General features: G+C 38.4%; 1 protein-coding gene across 1 annotated transcript in view; it reads right to left on the bottom strand.

Moving 5' to 3' along the window:
- Nucleotides 1–22,733, bottom strand: part of TRPM6 (transient receptor potential cation channel subfamily M member 6) — a gene marked incomplete at both ends in the record, with an annotated part of 93,242 nt that overhangs the window by 15,174 nt on the left and 55,335 nt on the right. Inside the window, 12 exon segments of the mRNA XM_080636558.1 lie at nt 1,717–1,767; nt 3,801–3,826; nt 5,376–5,434; nt 7,771–7,868; nt 8,788–8,914; nt 9,845–9,957; nt 10,635–11,767; nt 13,542–13,674; nt 16,632–16,831; nt 18,545–18,659; nt 20,235–20,409; nt 21,365–21,616. Coding sequence (XP_080492684.1) covers nt 1,717–1,767; nt 3,801–3,826; nt 5,376–5,434; nt 7,771–7,868; nt 8,788–8,914; nt 9,845–9,957; nt 10,635–11,767; nt 13,542–13,674; nt 16,632–16,831; nt 18,545–18,659; nt 20,235–20,409; nt 21,365–21,616 — 2,482 coding nt within the window.

Raw genomic sequence — 22,733 nt, 5'->3', positions numbered from 1 at the left:
TAATTGGCAGCTTATTTCTCAGGCAAACACCTTCAAAACTTCATAGAGCTACCTAAATATTTATGAATTTGTCCTCGTCATGGGTTCAGTTATCAGGAAGGGGAAGAGGGCTGTGAAGTAAGCCATAAAGAGAGTAAGACTAGAATAAGAAGGCAACTCAGATGCTACAGCGCTGACTGCCTCATTTCCCCGTTTGATGGCTGAAGATAGAACTAGCATCCGAAGCAGACAGTGAACCACAACAAACCTGTGTTTCTCTGAAGAGCAACCAAAAAGCCTTGATGGGAGACTCTTCCAGAGCCTAGACACCATCTGTCCTTCTTTATTTAAGATTAACTCTCTGAGCAGAAATTAACTGGAGATTATTTAGCCCAGAAGAGAAAGCAAAGGAAACCCACACCATGACAACCCATGAATTAAGGTCCTCATTTGAGAAGTTCTGCATTTCAGACTCCACTTTAAGGTTTGTTTACATATGTTAAATGCGACAGGCATTGATTAACATGTCTGAGTAGTTTTGGAGCATGGTCCTCCTTTGATGCCTCACTAGGAACATGCTCTAGTCATAAAATTAGTGCATAGCATGAACAAGGATGTGAAAGGGGGAGCTGACAGACCTGCGCTGTCTGTCAGACCCTGCTAGCACTCACTCTAGAGGCTTGAGAAGCAATGTGAAGTGGACATGCACCAGATGCTGAACTTGGGTCAAAACTCAAGTATTTTTGGGTGTGCAGAGAGGCATAACTGTACGTGTCTGGACATGATAGCAAAAATAATGCATAAGCAGTATATGGTGCAGGATTTCAGTATCAAGCTTTTAGTCTTAGTTGGCTAAATTCTACCACAATCTTCCTGAAAGAAGAAAACCTTCACTGGAAACCTCTCAAGTCATTTGTCAACTCATAATGGTAACCACTCTCTGTGCTAAAAAGTCCTACCTAATCTCAAATAGCATACCTGGCGTGAGCCAAAATAATCACTGCAACAATGCCACGATGTCAGAGAAATTACTCCTGTACACTGATTACAAACCAGGAGGTGTCATTCCCAGTGAAAATAGCGGGGTTTTGAACTTTAGGAGGTTGATAATGCATCTGGTTTACCCCAAGCTTCCGTTTAAAGGAGGCCAAGTCCTGTGGGCAATAGAGACATCTACTGGCAAGCTCTGCTCAGCTCTCCTCCGGGAAAAACCAACCCAAACCTTGTGGGAAAATCTGTGCACACTCAGCTCAGGAAAAGACAGGACTGCAGGCAATCAGCATTCAAATGATTTATTCCCTGCCAAATTTCCTGGAGTTCATAGGTATATAAACACAGATTAAGTAGTACAGGACCAATTAACTGAAGAAACCAACTCCAGAAAGTGCAAAGGAGGATGTGGGAGGTGTCAGGGTGACAGCTATAAACAAATGAGTGGCTCTTTTGCCCTCCCAGGAATTGGGGCATTATTCATTGTTTCTACTAGTAGTTTGAAAGAGATTATCTACATTCTGCCCTGGATTTATCAGAAATACTGGAATTGAGCAATTAGCAGTAAGAAAATAATTCATAATTTCCTCACTGGAGTGTTAGGCATGAATTAATAAAGAACCTTCTTAGCAGTGGGCAATTGTGCAACTCTTCAAAATGAAAATCACAGAAGATGACGAGGGAAGAACTACTGTTCTTTTTAACTTCTCAAATTACTTAGCTATCATTCTGGTGTCTCCTGCTTACCTGAGTAGTGATGATGCAGATCTTGAGATGTTTTCAAGCAGGCAAACATATCTGAAATAATGTTTAAAGGATCATTACATTAATTACTACAGCAGATATAAATGCATGATTTTTCATTTCCTTCCATCCCAGAGTTTGTCATGAAACAGATTAATCAGAATTACTGTCTCAATATTCTAAAGAGAAGAATTACTAATAGGCTTTAACTATGTCATAATGTACAGTATATTGGCAGATTTCAGTTATCAGTGTAATACAGCCAGATGACTTATTTATTCAGGGAAATGGTGGGAAACTTGTGCTATTAACCTCAAGGACACAATAGCTTCTCTAAGCCAATTACACCTCTGGGATATTAAAAGCACTATGTTGTCCATCATGCTTCACAGCCTTCCAAAGGCATGATTTTTCCAACTTCATCCTCAGACATTAAACATTCCATTAACTATACTAATACACCAAAGTTATACTAATACTATCTCATTAACCCATAGCATCAAAAATTCACTTAAATAGACAAACAATTTCTGTAGTTACATATTTAACAGGCACAGCTAGATCAAACTTGGTCCAAAAATCTTGGTTTTATAAAGTCTTTTTAATAAAACCAAGATTCATGAGTGTGTTTCAATCAAGAAGATACAATCACTTTGTTCTTTGGAAAACAATCCTTCAAAATGCCAGATTTCAGAAAATATGTATACTGTACTACTTGCAATTCTGAAAAAGGAAAAAATCAAAACTGAATCTGCATTAAAATATTTGAATATTACACTGTTTTTCTGAGTGCATTATATTTGTTTATATTCCATTTTCTAGCAAAAGAAATCTTAAATAAAAAACATACATGGATTTTTGGGGAAGAGCCAGCATTTCCACTAAGCGTTCTTGGTGATTCAAGGTCCCTTTTGCTCTCTTTCTTGCTGGACCCAACTAGTTTTGTTGCAGTTTGCATGTTGTAAAACAACAAACACAAAGCAGGGAACTGGCATTAAGCCATTCCTTTTGAGGATAGCAAAACTGGATTTTAATCAAAGTAATGGTGCACTCTAGAGACTAGCCCCACAACTCACTAGGCCTGCAGCAGTGTGCTACTGTACAGCAGCATTTTGTGCACAACCAGACCCAGACAGAGCAGTACTTGAAGGGGAGATAGCCTAAGAGCAACTCATTTCTGCACCACAGCTAGCCTCAAAAAGAGATTGATGCCCAGCTGCTCAGCCTCTTACAGCTAAGTGGCATTTCAGGAAAACTGGAAGATAGACTAAAAGGCAACAAATAGAATTGAAGTTAACTAACACTCTACTGTTGCAGAACAAAGTTATTTTTCACTATAACCTTGAATTTCTTTATTGGCCATTTCATAATAAATTCAATCCTTCACTGATTGCATGATTTCAGGGAAACCACACAAACAGAGGAATTACATTAAACTTCAACTTCAAAAATCATGCATATATTTAAAATTTTATATCTCAATCTATCCTCAAGTATACTCCCTGCTTTAACCTAGGAGGTCTCTTAGACTGCCAGGGATAAAAGTAACACCAGCATCTTAAACAGTTTCTTCCTGCTGAAAAGGACAACATTACTGGGCAGACTAGAGCAAAAATAGATTTTTTTTCTTTTAAGATTTTGCAGTTATCATAAGGAAAACATATTCTCATAAAACATCTTTCATTTTAAAATACAAATTAGTAATTAACGTATGTCCTATTATTTGATAAGAAAAGGGGTAATGGCTTCAAACTTAAACAGGGGAAGTTCAGGTTGGATATAAGGAAGAAGTTCTTTACTGTGAGCCACTGGAACATGTTGGCCAGAAAGTAGTGAATGCTCCATCCCTGGAAGAGGCAAGGTAGGGCAGAGCCTTGGATGACATGGCAAGGGGGCTGGAACTGGATGATCTTAAGGTCTTTTCCATCCCTAACGATCCTATGATACTATGAGATAATAGTTGAACATTTTCCTATAACCCTCCAACTATATTAAATTAACTTCCTTTTGGACTTTTTACTTCAGAATTGACAGAGTGAGATTTGCAGAGAAAAATTAAAATGAATGACAAGCAACCAAAAACTTACTGTCAGTTTCCTCTGAAGTTCTCAACCTGTTTTAAAACAAACATTTGCTATTTTACTCCAAAATTTCTATTATTAAGCTAACACTTATAAAGAGATGTAATCTATGTGAATGCAAAACTTACAAAGGTTTTATCAGCAAACATAAAACAAAATAACCCTCAGTGCAACTTTGTTCATTGCACCAATCAGCAAATAATCTTACTGAAGAACAGATAAATTTTACAGCATGCTTCTTTTTCTGCTTCATATTGAGCTGCTTTTACAATCCTGCACCACTGTTCATATCATTTACACTGCAATAACAGTATCAGTTAAAGACCACTTCAATCACATACACAATTGTTCATTTTTCAATCTATGTTGAGATGTATTCAGAGCTACATATGCTATTACCATTCCTTGCACAAAACCAGACTTTTTAAACTGATGGTCCTTTGGATTAGCAAGGCTGCAGAAAGACGACAGCATCAGCGTTAACATTAAAGCAGTCTTTGTTACAGAAGACAGCGGATATGATTCACCTCACAGGCCAGAGAGATCCCACTGAAGACAATGGGCTAAGCGACAGAATCAGGCCACTCTACAGCCTGTATGTCCTGCTGGTAAGCATGCGGTTTTCCTACTGCCTATAAATGATTAGGTAAAACAAACAGACAAAACACCCATCACCAAAAAAAACACTAACAACAACCAAACCACAAAAAGAAAAACAAACAAACAAACAAACAAACAAAAAAAAAACAAACAACCAAAAACAAAACACAAAAAAACCCCAAAAACCAAACCCCACAGTATGGTTAAAAAACCAAAGTATCTTTAACTCTTTCCACAGTGATACCACATGGGATGTGACAGCTTCCTAGTGTTATTCATTTATTACATCCACAGTGTTACATAAAGGAAATCTATGAAAATAAGAAAGAAAAGGAAAAGGAACATAGATAGCACTGCATGTGAAAAAAATACCTCCAATGCTAAGATAATGACTGATCAAGCTGGGGAAAAAAAATCCAAAAACCCACAGTAAGATTGAAACCATTTTTGAAATCAGTATACTTTCACTAAATATAATCAAAGCTTAATAACTATTGAAAACCCATTAAGAAATCCAAGCTAAATATTTTGTACATGTGCAGACTCAGTACAAAAGAGATTAATCAAAGAATGAAAGACACTTTCAGGAGCTGCTAGCATTTTAATTATTAAAAAAGGAAATATGCAATTTGCACAGCAAAAGCAAATATAACTTTTCATGCTCACTAGATTGGAGTAATGGCTAGTTAAAGATGCTACGGTGATCCTATTGATTGATTAGAAGATTAGAATATTGTTAGAATAAAAAGGAGTGGGCATTCCATCCAAAATTTTATACTTTGTTTATATGGATCTCCTTTGTCTCCATTAATAAGGCTTTATTTAAAGAAACATAGACAGGCTGAATTGCCGTAACTCTTAATTTTACATAAAGTTCTCATCTGAAGTATACTGCAGAACTGAAGTGGTAATTTGCAGAAAGTACAGAAGTCTCTTTCTAAAAGCATGTGATGAGTATCTCAATATACTAATAATACATACGATGAACTCCTGTTCTGATTACTTTTCTTGGTGGTTCCAAATATGCTATTACTCAAATCCTGTAATGAAGAGAGATACTTTTACTGGTAAAATCTGCACCTGACTGTCATATACACACTGCACAACTCACACAGGTACAATCCGTAAAACACTTATTGATATACTTATTGTTTGCATGAATAATGACACTGCAGGCAGGTGAATCACAACATTGCCATACCTAAACTAAAATGGAACTGATTTGCTCACATTACAGTTTTCCCTGCTGTCTTCATACATTTGAATTAAATATGTCAGATACCCACCTATATCTCAAAACATGCACAAAAGCACGTTAAAGGTCATCTAATATAGACAGTATTAGAGAACTCTCTTTATATTAGAAAATTCCAATTTAGGGATAGGCTTTACACTTGTTGAAAATAAAATACACCTAAATCTCTATAACAGAAGAAGGTAACACACTGAGCATCTTTCCAGTGATATTTAGATCACAAATTTTCCAAGTCTCATAGTTTAAAAAAAGTACTCAAATTGTCTTTTATTTTGCTTCCAGACATATTAGGGAAAATTGGGCCAGCCAGGTCCTCCTAATATACTAGTCAGAAATAGTATTATTCTTCTGAATAGTAGTCAGGCAGATTTCAATCCTCAGAATAACAGCCCCCAAAAAATATTTGAAAACATCAAAGGTTAAAGATAAATTAACTAAAATTCAGCTTTAACTATTATCTGAAACGTAACTCACCATTTTTTAATTTCAGTCATATTTTTACCTTGTTGCTTGCTTTGCAGATGAAAAAAAGAAAAAATCTTTAACAAAACCCAAACCTTCCTGCATACACTCTTGCTTTGCTCCTCCCTACACATTGGGAGGGACTTCTGAACCACTGGTGTTTAATGGGTAAATCTGAAAAGCAACACTTTAGGAAAAATATATTCTTTAAACTATATCAGTCCAAATAGAACAGCAACAATTTACATCTCAGTGATATATATAAACTCTCATAACCCTTTATGACTTAAGGAGAGGCACAGCAACTCAGTGGGCATTGGAGACTGTATCTTGAAAGAAGAACTAATTTGAAGTTGGTGGTTTAGAATTGACTACTTCCAGCCTAACCCCAATCCTGCTGTAATCACTGGAATTTTTCTGAGAACTTTAAAAATCCGACCCTTGATTTTTACGCAAGATATCTTAATATGAGTTTTGAAGAACCAAATTACTTGTTCCTTTCACACAGTGTTCCTGGCTGTACCTTTATGTTACTCATCTGACCCTCTTTTTCACATTTCAAAGATTTATCGATTCAGACTCCAAGCTCAGATTTACAGAATACAAAATCAGTACATCTATTTCTCTCTCCCTCTTCCCACTCTTTCATTCAAAACCCTGCCATTTTAAAAATTTAGATTCAAGTTCTCTTCCCCGGTATTTGGGATTCAAATTCTACAGCACTTGGAACAGCAGATCTGAAACTATCTAACTTATTTATATTCCTTAAAAAAGAAAAAACACAACTCATAGAATTTACAGTGAAAAATAAGCCAGACTTATAAATATCACCATTTAATAACCAAGAGTGCTATAAGTAAAAAAGGGAAGGAAGGGTGCTGTTGGATAGGGAAGAGGAAAGGATTATTTCACAGTTACTTTTCTTAATTCATTCTTTGTTAATTTTCTTTCATACTTCTGAGATACCTTACGCAATGTACTGAAAGATACATTTTCTTTCATTAGCTACACCATTTTAAAACAGAAATTTCTATAATCCAGATTCCTACCCCCAGTCTTCAAGAAATATAAATTGGTCTAGCTCCATCAAAGTCAATAAGCCCATGTTGATTTACGTAGGCAAAGGGCCTTTGCATTATGGAACTGCAAATTAACTCTGATAAATTATAAGATATGTTGGTTTTAAGAGTGGTTAAGAAATCTAATCTTTGCAATTATCAATACTTAACTTCCACTTTGCAAGAAATAACTATCTCTGTGTGACAGATTAAGAGCCATGTAGCTAACTTTCTAAAATTTACTTCACTTTGACATCACTTCTATCCACTGGTTCAAACTCAATCTGTGTTCTTGCTCCTTACTTAATGAAATAACAACCCTTGTGTCATTTCTGACCCACTTCTTCATACTCATAAATCAAATTTGTGATTTAATAATTTAATATCCCACTTAAATAATCTTAATAGAGTGTTAACAGCTATTAAATTACTCATTTACTTGCACACATGCACTGTGCTAGCGGACAACAGAGCTTCCCATCTCTCAAGAGTTATTTCATGACAAACAACCTATAGCGGCAAATGCAAGGACATCAACAGAGCTACCCAGACCTCATCCCAGTCAAAACTATGGACTAGGATGTGTAATCTTGGGTCTTACCTCTTGAGAATGCCTCAGGTAATCACAGAATGGTATGGTATGCCTACCAATGTCTTGATTTTTCATTTTCTGGTGCATGCAACTGAGACGTTCCAAACCTACCCAAAAAAGCAGGTGTCAGCTATTTCCAGAGTGCAAATTAACATCTCTGCTGCTACAAACTAAACATCTATGTAGTGATATAAAATAAACACCTATACACCATATTGCTCCAGCAAATGTGTAATGGGCTATAAAAGCAACAGAATTGCATTAGGTTAAAACAGACTGTTTCCACTTTGTCAGCAGATTTCAGGGGAGTGCAGTCCTTTTCAGACCATGCTGTGCTGAGTCACAGCATTCCCTGGTGCTTCTCCCACCAGCTCGCAGGATGCAGCCAGTAAGCCATGTAACAGCAAAGCTGAAAGATAATATGAACTATGGAAAGGATTTCTGAGCATGAAAGAGCTGAAGAATTACTAAAAGAAGAGTAAGAATGCCATTCCCTTTTTATTCCAACAGAGATGATATGGAATTCATTTCTTCCCTTTGGAGGATGTGTTTCTGAGCAGTGTGTAATGAATAATGCATGCAGAGGGTCTGCCAGCAGATACAGTATCACAGCACTGCCTGTGAGTGTAAATTCATGAAAAATGAGTGAAACTCACAAGAGTTTATTTTTTTCAATTAGCAAGGATGTCACTTTAGAAGACATAAGACACTTCAGGAGAGGAGGCAAGGATACCATCCTCCTTGCTTCCCACTTATTCCTGAGGATAGTACTCTACTATCTTCCACACCAGACAGGCAGCACCCCCAGAAAAAATTAACTGACCTTCCATTCAACCTACGTCCCTTTTGTCTCTGCAATGATGCAGCAAATAACCAAGTCACATGTGCCTGCAACCTAAGCCTAATTCTGTAAAAAATATACCATGAGGTGAAAGTAGTGGATGAGACCTCGAATTTGTGAATTTTTACTTATTGCTGCTTTTTAAAAGCTGTTCTGAATTTCATCATCTCCAAAATATCACATACTTAGCTGACTGAAATTAGACACGGTGAGCCAGTTCTTGCTGTGTTTCTCTTGCCCATCCCAGACATTGATCTCTGCAGGCTCTGAGCTCACTTGGGTGTTCTGGGGACAATCATCCACTCTAATCACCTGGCGAGACACAGACAAAGCGACACTTGATTTATAGGATGACTAGCACCTCTACAGTTCCTCTGACAGCTTATGACATGGCCTTTCAGAGCGCCTTTGAAATGCCAATGACTGAAATCACTCCCAGCTGAGAAAAAAATCTTCTCATTTTTGTTGTTACAAGTTGCAGAAGACAAATTGCTTTTGTCTAGCAAATATTACTGTTGAATAATGTAGCATTTTAGATTTTGAAAACAAACTTTGAAGTCCCCCTGAATACCTTCAGAGGTATTAATTAAGTCTCAAAGTTCAAGTCTAAGATCTGTTGTTGCTGACTTCAGCATCTTATGTAAATAAATTCGTCTTCAGCTTCTATCTTATTAAACAGATAAATCTTTCCAGCAGACAAACACTCTAGGAATCTCTTTATAACTTTATAAACATATTTTTATGTATGTGCACACATATATAGTTATAAAAGTTGTCCCATACGTGTGACATAATCAATATGCTGTCTGCAATGTGCTAAATGGATTGATGGATTCAGAGAAAAGACTGTGGGACTCTAGCAGGCAGGAGACAGCATTACAAGGCCTGGCTTGCTTGTTTATAGTTGCACACCACATGGATATGGCTTACCACTATTTTAGTCTATCCTAGAGCATATGAAGCCTCCCGAAGTCCTCTTGCCAGCTAAAGTGCAAGGACTGACTCCTTTCCATGTAAAATCAGTAACACCTCTTGTATACTATCTAGCATAGTCCATAGACTTCAACACATTGCAAAACAAAACCCCACACATTCAAACAAACAGGAAATTAAATCAAAGCCTGACAAAAAGATGCCCCAGTTTGTGTGCAGCATTTTAAATGTATACATTTCAACTAAACTAATCTTAATGAATGAAAAAGACAGTTACTGGGTATGTGATTCTCTTGCATCTGCACATACCGGCACCTGAAGGGTTTTTTGATTCTTTTTTTCTTTCCCAGACTTTCTGTCTCTGTTTCGTTGTTGTGCTTTAGTTGCCTCACTGTGATGTAGCTCACTGGATTGTAAAGACTCTGTGGGAAAGTCAAAAAACACCATTATGCTACCACCCTTTTATTTACTAAGAGAAGATCTGATAAGACTGACAGTTGGCACTTCTTCAAAGCAAGCTGAGAAAGACTTGCGACACCCAAAGCTAATACTCATGCAGTTCAGTGCAAAGATGTACACCATCACAAGATATAAAACAACAAATGTTATCCATCATTTCATACTATTCATACTTAGAACTAGATTCTGCTATATTTTAGCTGTTGGTAAGCAAACTTGGTGGCTGACAGGGACGGCTTTAAACTGGCTATAAAAATGCATACCGCTTCATTCTCCATGCACTCATCTGACTTATGATCTGCTAATATACCTCTTAGGGATTGTGTAACTAATTTTAGCTCCTGCAATTCATGCATTGCACCCCCAGGGCAGGAGACTCCCAGAGCAAGCACAGTCCCTCTATCACCCTGGCTGTGTAGCCACAGCCGCAGGGATCCACGGGAAGAATAAGTATGGTGCTGCTTGTATAGCAGGCACACTCAGCAATCCCCCACAGCAGTCAGACCCAGCACAAAGAAAATCTAGACTTTCTGCTACTACCCTCAACTGCAACTAATACCCAGATGCAATGGAAACATTTTTATCATGTCTTGGGGTCTCCAGTAAAAGATCCTGTACACATGTAGTGTTTTATCATTACCACCTATGGCCTTGCAGGCTTTCCCTCTTTTCTCTTTCTTAGTTGACTGTAAGCTGCTGCTCCTGCAGAAACTCCAATCCCTCCAGAGTGGGCTGATCCAGAAGGAGGTGCTGCGTTTCAGCTTGTTGTGAGAGATGAAGCTGCTGCGATGTGACCTCTCTGAGTTGAAGAAGGGCTTTGATTCTCTTATCTGGACATGCCTGGGAGGACTACCAGTGCAATTGCAGTCACTGTTATATGTGGAATGTATGCACAGGGTCTTCTTCTCTGTTTCTGAGCTAAAAACCCCTTTTTCATCGCCTTCAGAAAATCCCCAGTTCACATAACCACCTTTAGTTTTTAACCTGTCATCACAGAAGGGTGCTGCACTCTCTTCAATATCCAGCGATGGGTGAAGACCAGGAGAATGATCAGCCTCTATGGCATTAGTCTTTTCTGATGGCAAATGAGTAACAAAGTCTCTCTGGTTCCACTCATAATCTTCTGGCTTTTTTCCAACGAGGCTGACACTCTGCAAATTCTGCTGCACAACAATGCTACTCAGTTCACCTCTGAATGCATGGTCCTTGTACTTGTCAGGAGTGCTCAAGAAAGACAAATTTAAGGTGACATCCTCAGAGAAAGACCCTCCCTGATGGTCAGGGGGCACCAGCAAAAATTGTCCGTATCTAGAGGTTGATTTAGTCTCAGAAGATACTCCTGAAGTGAGTGTGTCACTTTCTATTTCTGTCTTTTGAGAGCTGTCTTCTACCTTGTTACTCTCCATCCCAAGTACATGGCCTTTGCACTCTGATGGCCACTGACTCCTTACCAAGCTGGGTAAAAGGGAGGACGGCATGCTGTAGTAGTGGTATTTCTTGTCATACAAACACTCCAGGCTGCTCAAGGTCTTGGAATAGAGCGCATTGCTCCAGCTATGGGGCAGCTTCCTACAGCTTCGAAGCTTTGTGTCAGCCAGTAAAGCTTCTTCCACCTGCAAGGTGTCAACAGCTGAAAGCACTTTCAGGATGTCCACTGTCAAGGCAGACAGGTCTTGCAAATGTCCTAGCTGGCTGTCCAGGGAAAGTAAAGACTCCTTGATACAAAATACCTTCTCATGCACTTCTTTAAGCTGCAGAAACATCTCTTCCACTCTAAATGGAAAAAGAAAATATCATGAAAATACCAAAACATGGATCTTCACTTCTGCTTGCCTGATGATGAAGGAAGCCATTAATACATTTCTAAAAGTCGGTTCACATTTCAAACAGCTTTTTTTTTTTTTTTTCCTTTAATGGTGACTTCCATTCACGTGAGTACCTATATTTGAAAAAAGCAATCCAAACTTACAAAATGTCAATCAGATTACTGGGCGAACAGCCAGTGACTTTTAAGGAAATAAGCTTTTTGCTCAAGGAGTATCTGTTCCAAAAACTGCTATTTTCCTATTAATGTCTATTCGTTTCCATAGAACTACTAAACATCGACAGCAAAACACAGCTTTGGAAATGCTGCACTGACTACTGCATTTACAGCTGTAATGCACCATAATGCACTTCCAAAGCTGCGTCCTGCTGTCAGTCCCATATACTTCTTGTCACTCAGTCATGTCGCATTTTTACTTTTCTCGTGTAAGCATAAGAACATGGCTCACACAAACCTACAGATACTCTTAAATTTCTCAAACACTGAAGACTGGGAAAAGAGTCTTCCCAAGAACCTATCTGACCTCTGGGAACAGTCTTCTTCATCCGTCATCTTCAGGTAAAATTCAACTGCCCAAAAAGCAAACCCCTTTTTTCTGGTCTTCAAATCCCCAGTGCAAGAAATTCCTGGCCTGGAATTATATAATTTTAACCAAATAAATACCTTCACGTTTCCTGGAGATACACTCTCTGGTCCTCTTAACACTAAGACAATGACAAACTAGCTGCAGGCAATACGCAAAAGTTGTTCCTTTCCTTTGTCACTGAGTAACTAAAAGACATAGTATTTAACCAGTAGCTGAATAAAACAAAGACCAGTATTCCAAAATATTTTATTCATCTAAATTAATTTCTTGTATTAATGCTATGCAATGCTGTGAAGTGTGTTTAACTTTTCCACTCAGGAAAAAATCCTTTCCAGGTCTATATTTACTCATTAAATGAAATCTTCTTGCTCTAATTGATTCAACGTATGAACAAAGCTACTTATTTCATTTCTTTTGCAGGGAACATTCATTTTGCTTGCATGTTTTATTTTAGTATGCAGAAAATATGATTACGAATAAACAAAGATTAAGAAGCTATCTTTCTTTAGGCAAAACAAATTTATTAGATGAGATCAGTACTGGCATTCTTTAAGACTTCTTATAGCACTCACTTCCTTTAACTTGTCACATTAAACATAATGGCAGGTCTGCCACTGATTTCAATAGAAAGCTAAATTAGGTCAATCCTGAGACTTTTGAAACCCCTTTGACAGTTGTGTATTGACATTTTGCAAAGACACTACACTGCAGTTAATGCTACAATGGCTATACGGTTATTTTTGTAAACAGCAGTTATACTCAATCACAAGCAATACTCTCAAAGTGTTCTTACACTGCTAAGCCTTTAAATAATAGTATGTACTGTATGCCATACTCTGGATTTTGTGGTGCTGCCTACTCTGCAAAAGTGAAACTGACCAACACCTTACTGTACCCATTTAACCACCTGTGCACTGTACACATCTGGGGATGCAATTCTGTCAGCAAGGCATCCCAGCCAGGCCCATCATGCCATTCAAACAGATATGTTACATTTCCATCAAATTAGCAACGCCTATGCATGTTATGGCTTCTCCTGTTCACAGTGGCCATACCTGCTCCAAAAGCATTAGCTTATCAAAGTCTTTTTATATGACAAATGTATATAAAGAGCACAAATCTGCAGCAAAACACACCTTTCTGTTGTCAGACGAATCCTTTCACTGTCACTGGAACTCAGGCTTTCATTCTTCTCATGAAAATATTTTTCCACACACTGTTCCTCAAAGTCGTGGAGCTTCTTTAACTCCTCATCACTCAGGTACAGCTCTAAACAAAAGAGATAGGAGTCGGTATGAAGCATGTCCATAAATGTAATTGTTTATATGCACCCATGATAAAAATAGAAAACTGTTGGACCTGCTTTCCTCCCCCTCCCTTGAGGAGAATGAGTCAGATGTAACTTCCATGAATCTGGGCTTAAGTATGAAGACTCAACATGTCAAATACAGGTAAACATGGGTTTTATCTTTCCTTCGGCAGGGGGCAAAACCACACTGACAAAAATTCCCAAGTACATACCCAAATGCTGCTCACAAACATGTATTTTCTCCCAATCTTTTTTTCCTGTATTTTGTTATTCCTGTGTGACATGTAAGACTTAGGTATAGGTATGTAAGACTTACAAAGATTTCACTGTAATTTGGTCCAGACATTCATTTAGGTCTAGTCACCTATAACAATTACAGTCCTTTCAGGTACTCAAAGTTACAAAGCTTTTTTTTCACCTAATATCTTCCCATGTTCATATGTATAAAACATTAATCAAGATTACTGGGTGAAGAAAGAAGAACACATTGAAAAGTTTCAAACTCCACAGCTTGGGCTGCTCATGACGCTATTCTTCTAGCATACCAAGACTTCTGAGAGAACAGATTGATTATAAGCCAGTATGAAGAAATCCATGCGGTGGGAAGCTGCTTCTCTGATCTGAAATCTACATCTTCCAAGTTTCTTTTTAATTTCCTTTTTTACATGCCAGAGTCCTCACTGTACTTGCTAGAGGTGTATCAGTGCCAAGCAACATGACAAGTTTGTCACAACTATGTAGTACCAGCCTGCAACACACAGCTCAGCAGGGAAGCCCACTGCAGTGTTCTGGGGTACCCCTCTAACTCCAAATAAGACTTGATCACCTTCTAGACTCTTTTCCCCCTGATCTATCTGTGTTCTTGCCTCAAAGACTTTATTCTCTGAATCTTGGTATTTTCATTGATTTTCCACAGGGTGGCACTGGATATCCACTACTAAACCCAGTTAATTAGAAGAAATGTACCAGGTGATACACAGGCATACAGAAAAGACTTTTAGAAAAGGTATCTAAACAGTAAAAATGTCTCTCTCTTCTAGAAGGACTTTTATATGTGCAAAGCACTGTTTCAGTTTTTCTTGTGCCTACTGTACCTTAGAAGAAAGATACCCTCTATGCTATGTCAGTGACTTACACTATGCATGCATTTAAATAAGCAGTGATACTTCAAAGGCAGTATCCAGTCATGATGAGGAGCTCTGCCTGAACGCAGCAGTAAAGTAGATCAGCATTGATTAGTTAAGCCCATTTTTGAAATCTGCAACCACCTGTGAACAAGCCCAATACCTTCAGGGATTCACGTTCAGCAGAGTGAAACATAACCCAGGAGGGTATGCTCACCTGTTCTTAGGCATCAAGGATGTACACTGCATCAGGAAGGATGAAGCAGTATAATACTATGGACCAGCCTTTCCCAGTGTTTTTTTGGATAAGGTTACAGCCACCAGCCGCTTCTCCTCCCCATTCTCCTGCCTCACCACACCAACCATCAAGCTCCACGACTGAGTATTCATTCCCATCTCAAAACTCTTGTTGCCCCTCCCTGCAACAGAATCATAGAATCACGGTATGATTTGGGTTGGAAGGGACCTTAAAGATCATCTAGTTCCAAACCCCTGGCCATGGCCATGGACACCTTGCACTATACCAGGTTGCTCAAAGCACCATCCAACCTGGCCTTGAACACTTCAGGGGTGGATCATCCACAGCTTCTCTGGGCAACCTGTTCCAGTGTCTCACCACCTCACAGTGAAGAATTTCCTCCCAATATCTTGCCTAAATCTACCCTCTGTTTAAAGCCATTACACGTTGCCCTGTCACTACATGCCCTTGTAAAAAGTCCCTCTCAGATTTCTTGTAGGCCCCTTTTAGGTATTGGAAGCTGATCTAAGATCTCCCCGAAGCACCCAACTCTCTCAGCCTGCCTTCCCATGAGAGTTGCTGCAGCCCTCTGACCATCTTCATGGCCCTGCTCTGGACTTGCTCGTGCAGGCCTATGTCCTTCCCTCTTGTGCTAGGGGCCCCAAAGCTGAACTCTGTACTGCAGGTGGAGTGTCATGAGAGCAGAGGGGGAAAATCACCTCCCTCAACCTGCTGGTCACAATCCTTTTGATGCAGCCCAGCACACAGTCAGCTTTCTGGGCTGCTAGTGCATACTGCCAGCTCATGCTGAGCTTCCCATCAATCAACACCCCCAAGTTCTCCTCAGGACTGCTCTCAATTCAGTCTTCACCTGAATTTGTGCTTGATCTATACTAAAATAGCTAGGGCTGCTCCTAGCTGGCAATAGTTGGACAAGGAACTGGCATCACCTTAAAGGGCATTAGGAAGACCGGGGGATGGAGAATTCTACTTGGGAAAGGTGAAGGAGGTGTGCTTCAGGTGCAGTGATGAGCCAGTGCAGAAAGGGACAGAAGCAGTGAGGAAGTGAGAGGTCCTAGTGCTCTCTCTCTCTGCACCTGCCGTCATTGGCTCTCCTGTCTTTGGGCTCTGTGGCTACTTTCTCTTGGCAATTAAAAAGGAATTGTTGGTCTTTTCAGGACAAATGCACAGAATATATACCTCCAGTACTGTTTACTTTCTTTCAAAATAAGGCTATTCATTCCTACAGAATAAGTTGCTGTCACTTTATTTCAGCTCAGAGTTATGATGTGTCTTGACTGAAGCACAGAATGCAGCACAATAAAAGCCAAATACAAAGGAAAGCATTCCCCTAGTCACTTTTTTCTTACTAGAGTTCTTAGGTAGGCAGGTTAAATTCAGTTTTGCTAATAAAAGCAGCCTCCTACCCACAGAGGTACCCTACTCTTACTCTGTTTTTTTTTTTCTTTGACAAATTGAGCTACGAAGTGATGGGAGACTGGCAAAACATTCCTCATTAGCTATTTTGTTTGGTCCCCAGCTTAGCTCTGCTTACTTAGTCCAACATCGCCTTCCTCTTGATCCAGCTCATTTGGAGGCTGATGGTGGAAGATGCAGTTTATCAGAAGTCCAATGTGGCTCAGAAGAATGAATGGTGGAGGCAGCCATGGCTTCTCATGGTAAGTCATAATGTAGCGGTACCTGTTGTACTTCCAGAGCTTGTTTGATATGGATTTCAAATCAAAATAAACATTACTGAGAAGACAGATAGAGAGGGAAGGAGGGTAAAACACTCCTGTGAGGAATACTCCCAATACAGCACAAGATGCTTGCCTACAGATCTATTTGACACTGAAGGAAAGTCCCATCCCTCCAGTGAGGTAAATCAGCTTAGCAACTTTCATTTAACACAGCAGTAGCATGTGCCTGCAGCTACTGCACTGAGAATGAGATCTTCAAAGCTGCCTAAAGGATTTGGAGATCCAATTCACATTCACATTAATAGGAACTGGGCAAAAAAAATCCCTAAAGTGACTTCGAAATCTCAGCCAGATTATTTCAACATTGATACATAGCTTAACTGAGAATTCAACATTGTCTGCCTCTTTGGGCTAGATTAAATGTAGGAGTCAGGCTAAGGGAAGAGTATTAATAAAACAGTTCTGTGCAATCCCCTAAACAAAATACTTGCTGCAACAGGCAGCTTCACAAACAATTCTTCTGCAGGGTACGCTTTGGAGCCATGATATTACTAAACATGACTGCTGTTGCACTGAATAATTTTGCATATCTACTATTATAAATCCAAGTACAGGAAAGCAACTTTGTGGTCCCTGGCTCTGTAACTTCAGTTGCACCGTCATGCTACACACCCAATATATAATCACAAAAACATGAGCTTTGCTTCTGGGAGCATAATTAAATATATTGCTCATAACCATTTCTGGTCCCACTTCTGGAACAATCAAATCACTAAGCAGAAGATTTAATATCATCATTGCTGAAGGTTTAAATCTAGAAATAATTCAAATTATAATTTCACAGCTGCATATTAAAAAAAAAAAAATAATGATGCCTTACCACAATTTCAGAAAAGGGATTTCTAATTGGAAGTGGGAATAGAATGAGTTTTGATCATTCACTTTTCTTGAATATTAATCACTACATTTCTCCATTTGATTTTTTTTTTTAACCTACAGCTGACTTCCAACAGTTTTCTTCATCAGAAATAGAACTCCAGGAAAAAATAATTAACTGCTTGGGTTAGACCACTCTTTACCAGAATTTTCAATAAATTGATCCACTACAAGGATTTTCCTGTTAAAACTTGAAAGATTAGAATTATTATAAAGACACTGACTAATTACTACAGTGTAATACGAATTACTATAAAATTACCATAAATACCCCTCCTACTCTGACAGCAGACATTTAAAAAGACATAAAACCGCTACATTTAGATTTCAGTCTGAACACACTAACTTGCACCAAACAACAGGAATTTTCAAGTTATTTCCTAAAGGAAGAGCATGCTTCTAGAAAGTCATTATTCTCTTCCCTTGAATACCTTCTCCATCTACCTGCCAATTTAAATCTTAGGCTACACTATGATGAAACGTGTAGCCCAAGACGCTCTCAGCACAGCAAACACAACTTTTAGGAACAAAGGACAAATTAACCCAGAGCTGAATTAATGTTGCTTGTTTGACAGCTTGTTGTCCACTTGCAGAGAGTCAGATTTTGTTTAAATGGCAAAACAGTTCAGGTGTCTGCTTACTATCCCCTTCCTCCCACCCTCTTGCTTCCACCATGCTTTTTTCATTCAGCTTACCCCCATGAAAGATGGGGTAACAACCACAATCAACATGCCCCCTGCTGGGGCATTTTTGGTGAAAAGTTTTTATGGAAGCGTTGGCAGAACATCTATTAGTTGCTTTTGCTTTGGCATCAATTTACCATGGTACCTACTTAAAGAAAGCAATAAGCAAGTTGACCATGATGATGTACTGCACAAAGAGGTAGACAGCCTGGAGGAATGGCGTGAGGAAGGAGCCAGGAGGACAGTCTTCATTGGTTTCACAGACTGAAAGTGAAGAACATACAGAGCATGATTAGAATGAAAATTAGAGCAAAGCACAGCAATGGCATGTGCTTCTCTTTTGCCACAAAAAAACAGAATGGTCCTTACTACTTTCACAGAGATACATTATTAAATTTCCAACTAAAAAGTCCACCTCCACTTAAAGGAGATCTGAGACCTCTTTGTGATACTGCTGCTCCATAGTTTCCATTGCAGTTCAGAAGCTATAGATACCATTTCACGGATACGAGTTCTTATGCCAGTCACCCTGACTTTCTGTTAACGGGAAAATTATGCAGCTGAAACGTATTTGGGAGACGGCACACACTCAAGTGAACTGAAATCCAAATCTTTGATCCTTAAATCAAGTGGCAAAGATTTCACTGACTCCACCGTGGAAAGGACACAGTGCAAAGGCTACTTTATCAGTACTGGAGTGTTATTCCTTCAGAATTTCATAAGATCACATGTACTCATGTGCAAAAGGATATATGGCTACTAATATTCATAAGATGAAGCAACAAATCACAGAAATTAAGGGATCCTTCTGAATGTTTTTAAATTGTCAAAATACTTTTCAGTCTTTATGATTTTTAAATTTTAGATCTTTGATGAAATTTTAAAACACACTTATAAGGCAGCAGCCCTAAATTGAGGACATATTCCACAGCATAAAGAGCTGTTAGAAAAATTACAGCTTTATTTGAGAAGTGTCAAATTTCAAATGTTTAGCATTAATAACTGATTAAATAGATTAAACTGTGAAACTTAACAGTGTGCTTTAATTAAAAGAATTATGACTTATATAACCAAAATATATAGCCATCATGTGACTGTTTCAGAAATAATAATAGATGCAATATCTAAAATTATGTTAATGAATTAGGTCTATGCTTAACTATGTGTGTTAAATATATGTATCTATTTGCATACCCACTTTTCTATTTTAGGGACGGTTTTACTTGTACCCATCACTTAGCAGCATGACAGTGCCTTCCACCTCTAATGCTGAAATAGTTCTTGGAGTGCCTGGTTCTTCTCTGTTACTGAGACAAGGTCAAAACCATAATCATTGGTTATATATTTCCTGCGTTCAACTGGTTTATCTGTTTTTCAAATGATGCCAGATAACTCTTACACCAATCAAAAATATTCTTTTTCTTTGTTTTTCCTTTTTGTGGTTATCACTTTATATTTTATTCCTTTAAGGGAACTTTGTAGTCCTTCCTCCAAGAGATCAGCAGCTTTGGATTTGCCTAATTAGAAATTCATTTCAGTGCCAGATTCCCTGACCATGAACTAGCTTAGTATTAGTTCCTGTGTGTTTTGCTCTGAGCTTTGCAATATAATTTGAAAAGCTAAAGTTTAAGGTTTTAAAGCTTAATCTTTAACAAAGAAACTAATATTCTCACCTTTATTCACGCAGTATTACTCATTAAGGACATATATATACTGGAATCAAAATTGTCTGAGAAAGAATAAACTCCATATGTAGTCTAAACTCTAGTAGCCCAAAGCAGATATGTTTCTGCACACATTAAAGTTAAGGTGCTGAGCTGTACTGTGAAAATTACCTACCGTCTATTTCTCCAGCATAGACCTCACCAAACATCATCCAGTAAGGCTGAAATACAATGTCTCGTGCCAGAGTCCAAGAAGGAGGTTCTTCTGGTGAAAGGATTGCCTTTCGTGACACTCCAAAACTCAACAGGACTATGGCCATCATGACCACAATATAGAACATGTTTGCTGTCTGGAAGATATGTGTGCATGAAAGAATTAGCGGTGCTGATTGTATGTAAAGGAAATACATTTTAAGGAAGAGTATCAATCAGTGCTTTTCCAAATCACAACAGAGAAACAGGGCTAATAATCTTAGTACGCTAAAGGAAATAAACATAACTTATTTCTATGACCTGGATTACCCACGTGTTTTGTAGAGGCTAAAGTCATCCTGGACCAAGAAGGGGAAAATTTCTGCTTGCCTCTCAAGTACCTCTTAAGATCTTAAGCAAGATTTGAAAAATTTAAAGACCTTATGATGGTGGTTTTCCTCAGTGGTATTTCCTCCAAACTAAGGGCAAGGAATAGCAGTGAAAATTATTTTGCCTTCTAACACTGCATTGGAATTACTACACAAGACAGAATATAAAAGTATTAATAACATATTTCCCAATAACCGAGCAAAATTACAGTGGGAATCTGCAGATATCCCTCAAGACTAGGCTGCAGTTCAGCAGTTCTTATACCAAAACAGAAAAAAAGATTAACTTTGATCTCAGAGAAATTTTGCCAGCTAAAATGGGATATAATTATTTGAATCAAAATGTAAAATAATAATGAGACAGTTTCCAAGAGCTAGGGGAATTATCTATAGTAGTGAGCCTGTCTGCAAGAGACAGTGATTTTTTTTTCTCCTATTATCAAGCTGGATCAGAAACTCAACTCCAACGCAAACATTCTCTTAGGATCTAAGCAAAAATGGCTTTTGTGAATAAATTCAAATAATGGATAAATTAGAGAGAAATGAAATCTGATTATGGTCAACTTACAAATAGAAAAAGACATGGTATTTTCAGGTAATACATTCACTATGAATTAGGTGACCTCTCCTTTGACCATCATTCTTTTCTGCTGCTTCTGACCTTTACACATTACTGTATAGATGCCTTAACAACAGAACTATTTCTCCAAGGCATGATACTTACCATTTTCCCAATCATTGTCAGGTATGGGCCAGCATGCTGATTCACAGCAAAAAGATCAAGGAGTCGAGCATACCAAAATATTATATCCAAGCAGTAAAGTAGCCTCCCTGCAGTTTGAACAGGTGGTTTGGACCAGCGCAAGCCAAAACCAATCATAAATACGATGATAGCTATAGAATCAGTAAAATTCCAGTATTCATAAATCCACACCTTCACTTTTTGGAGGAATTTACCAGGTTCTGAGATAAAAACCTGAGTAGAATGAGGAGGAAGGGAGGAACAAAGCAAAACTCCATTAAAATCACAGACACATTCTTTAAACCTTTTTTGTCTGAACAGTTTTATGATATTTGAGAATGTGTAATTTTTTCCTTTTTTTTAAATTTTTGCAGTCCTCTGTACTGCATATTGCCATTCACTGACAACTGAAGTTTGTAATTGCTCAAGTATGCCACACATAAGGAACGATTCTGAGCCTGAACCTATTCAGTAAACAGCATGCTCCTCAGCATAAAAAAGCAGCCAGTATAGACTTGTTATGCATATGTACCATTATAAATTAACAAGCATTCTCTAGAGGAATGCTCATGACCTGCAGCAGCCCTTTTGAAAGCCCCTAAGTCATGGAAAGTACCAGCCTAACCTTGCTGATGGAAAAATAACTAATGCTTTTATTTCAGACTGAAAATATAAAGAAAGATCCTTGTATTCGACCAAGGACATGCTAAAAAAAGGAGTGCTGGCAACTAGCAAGGTAAAGAATGAAATGCTCACCCCTTGAACTGTGAGGTGCCCCAAAGGGATTTTAAGCTTCACTGCTCAAATGTGTGAAGTGGAATCTTTGAGAGACCATAAATAAAACCTCTGCACATTACGCAAGAGAAGCCAATTACGCAGTGCTATGTAAGATCATACTGATAAGTTCCAAGCGAAGGTGAGATTTTGAAATGTTACGCCCTGATCCTGAAAGAATTTACGTGTATGAAGACATTAACGTAAATAAGTGAACCTACTCAATTCAGCTGGACTAACACGAGGAACTAGTTGCAGGATCAGGGCCTAAGGCTTTAACAATTAGTTGATACTATCTAGAGAAATAGAGGTTTGCAGTTACATATAACAAGGCCCTCAGCAGTTACTTAGCTGCACGTGTAAGACACAGTGTTCTATAAAGTCTTTGCCAGCAGACCAGAACTAGCACATGTACAAAGAAAATCAAGTAGAAGACATGAATTACTAAGTCTCCAATAAATGTTAATGTATAGAACAGCTGATGTTTCCACTGCTCCACCATCAACATGATGCAACAGCACGACAGCGATTTCTACAGTGCTTGCTATTTCACATTAATTTTTAATTCAATTAGACA

The sequence above is a fragment of the Psittacula echo genome, assembly GCF_963264785.1.
Source record: "Psittacula echo genome assembly, chromosome: Z".
In the NCBI taxonomy this organism is placed as follows: domain Eukaryota; kingdom Metazoa; phylum Chordata; class Aves; order Psittaciformes; family Psittacidae; genus Psittacula; species Psittacula echo.
This window is presented reverse-complemented; position numbering and strand designations above follow the sequence as displayed.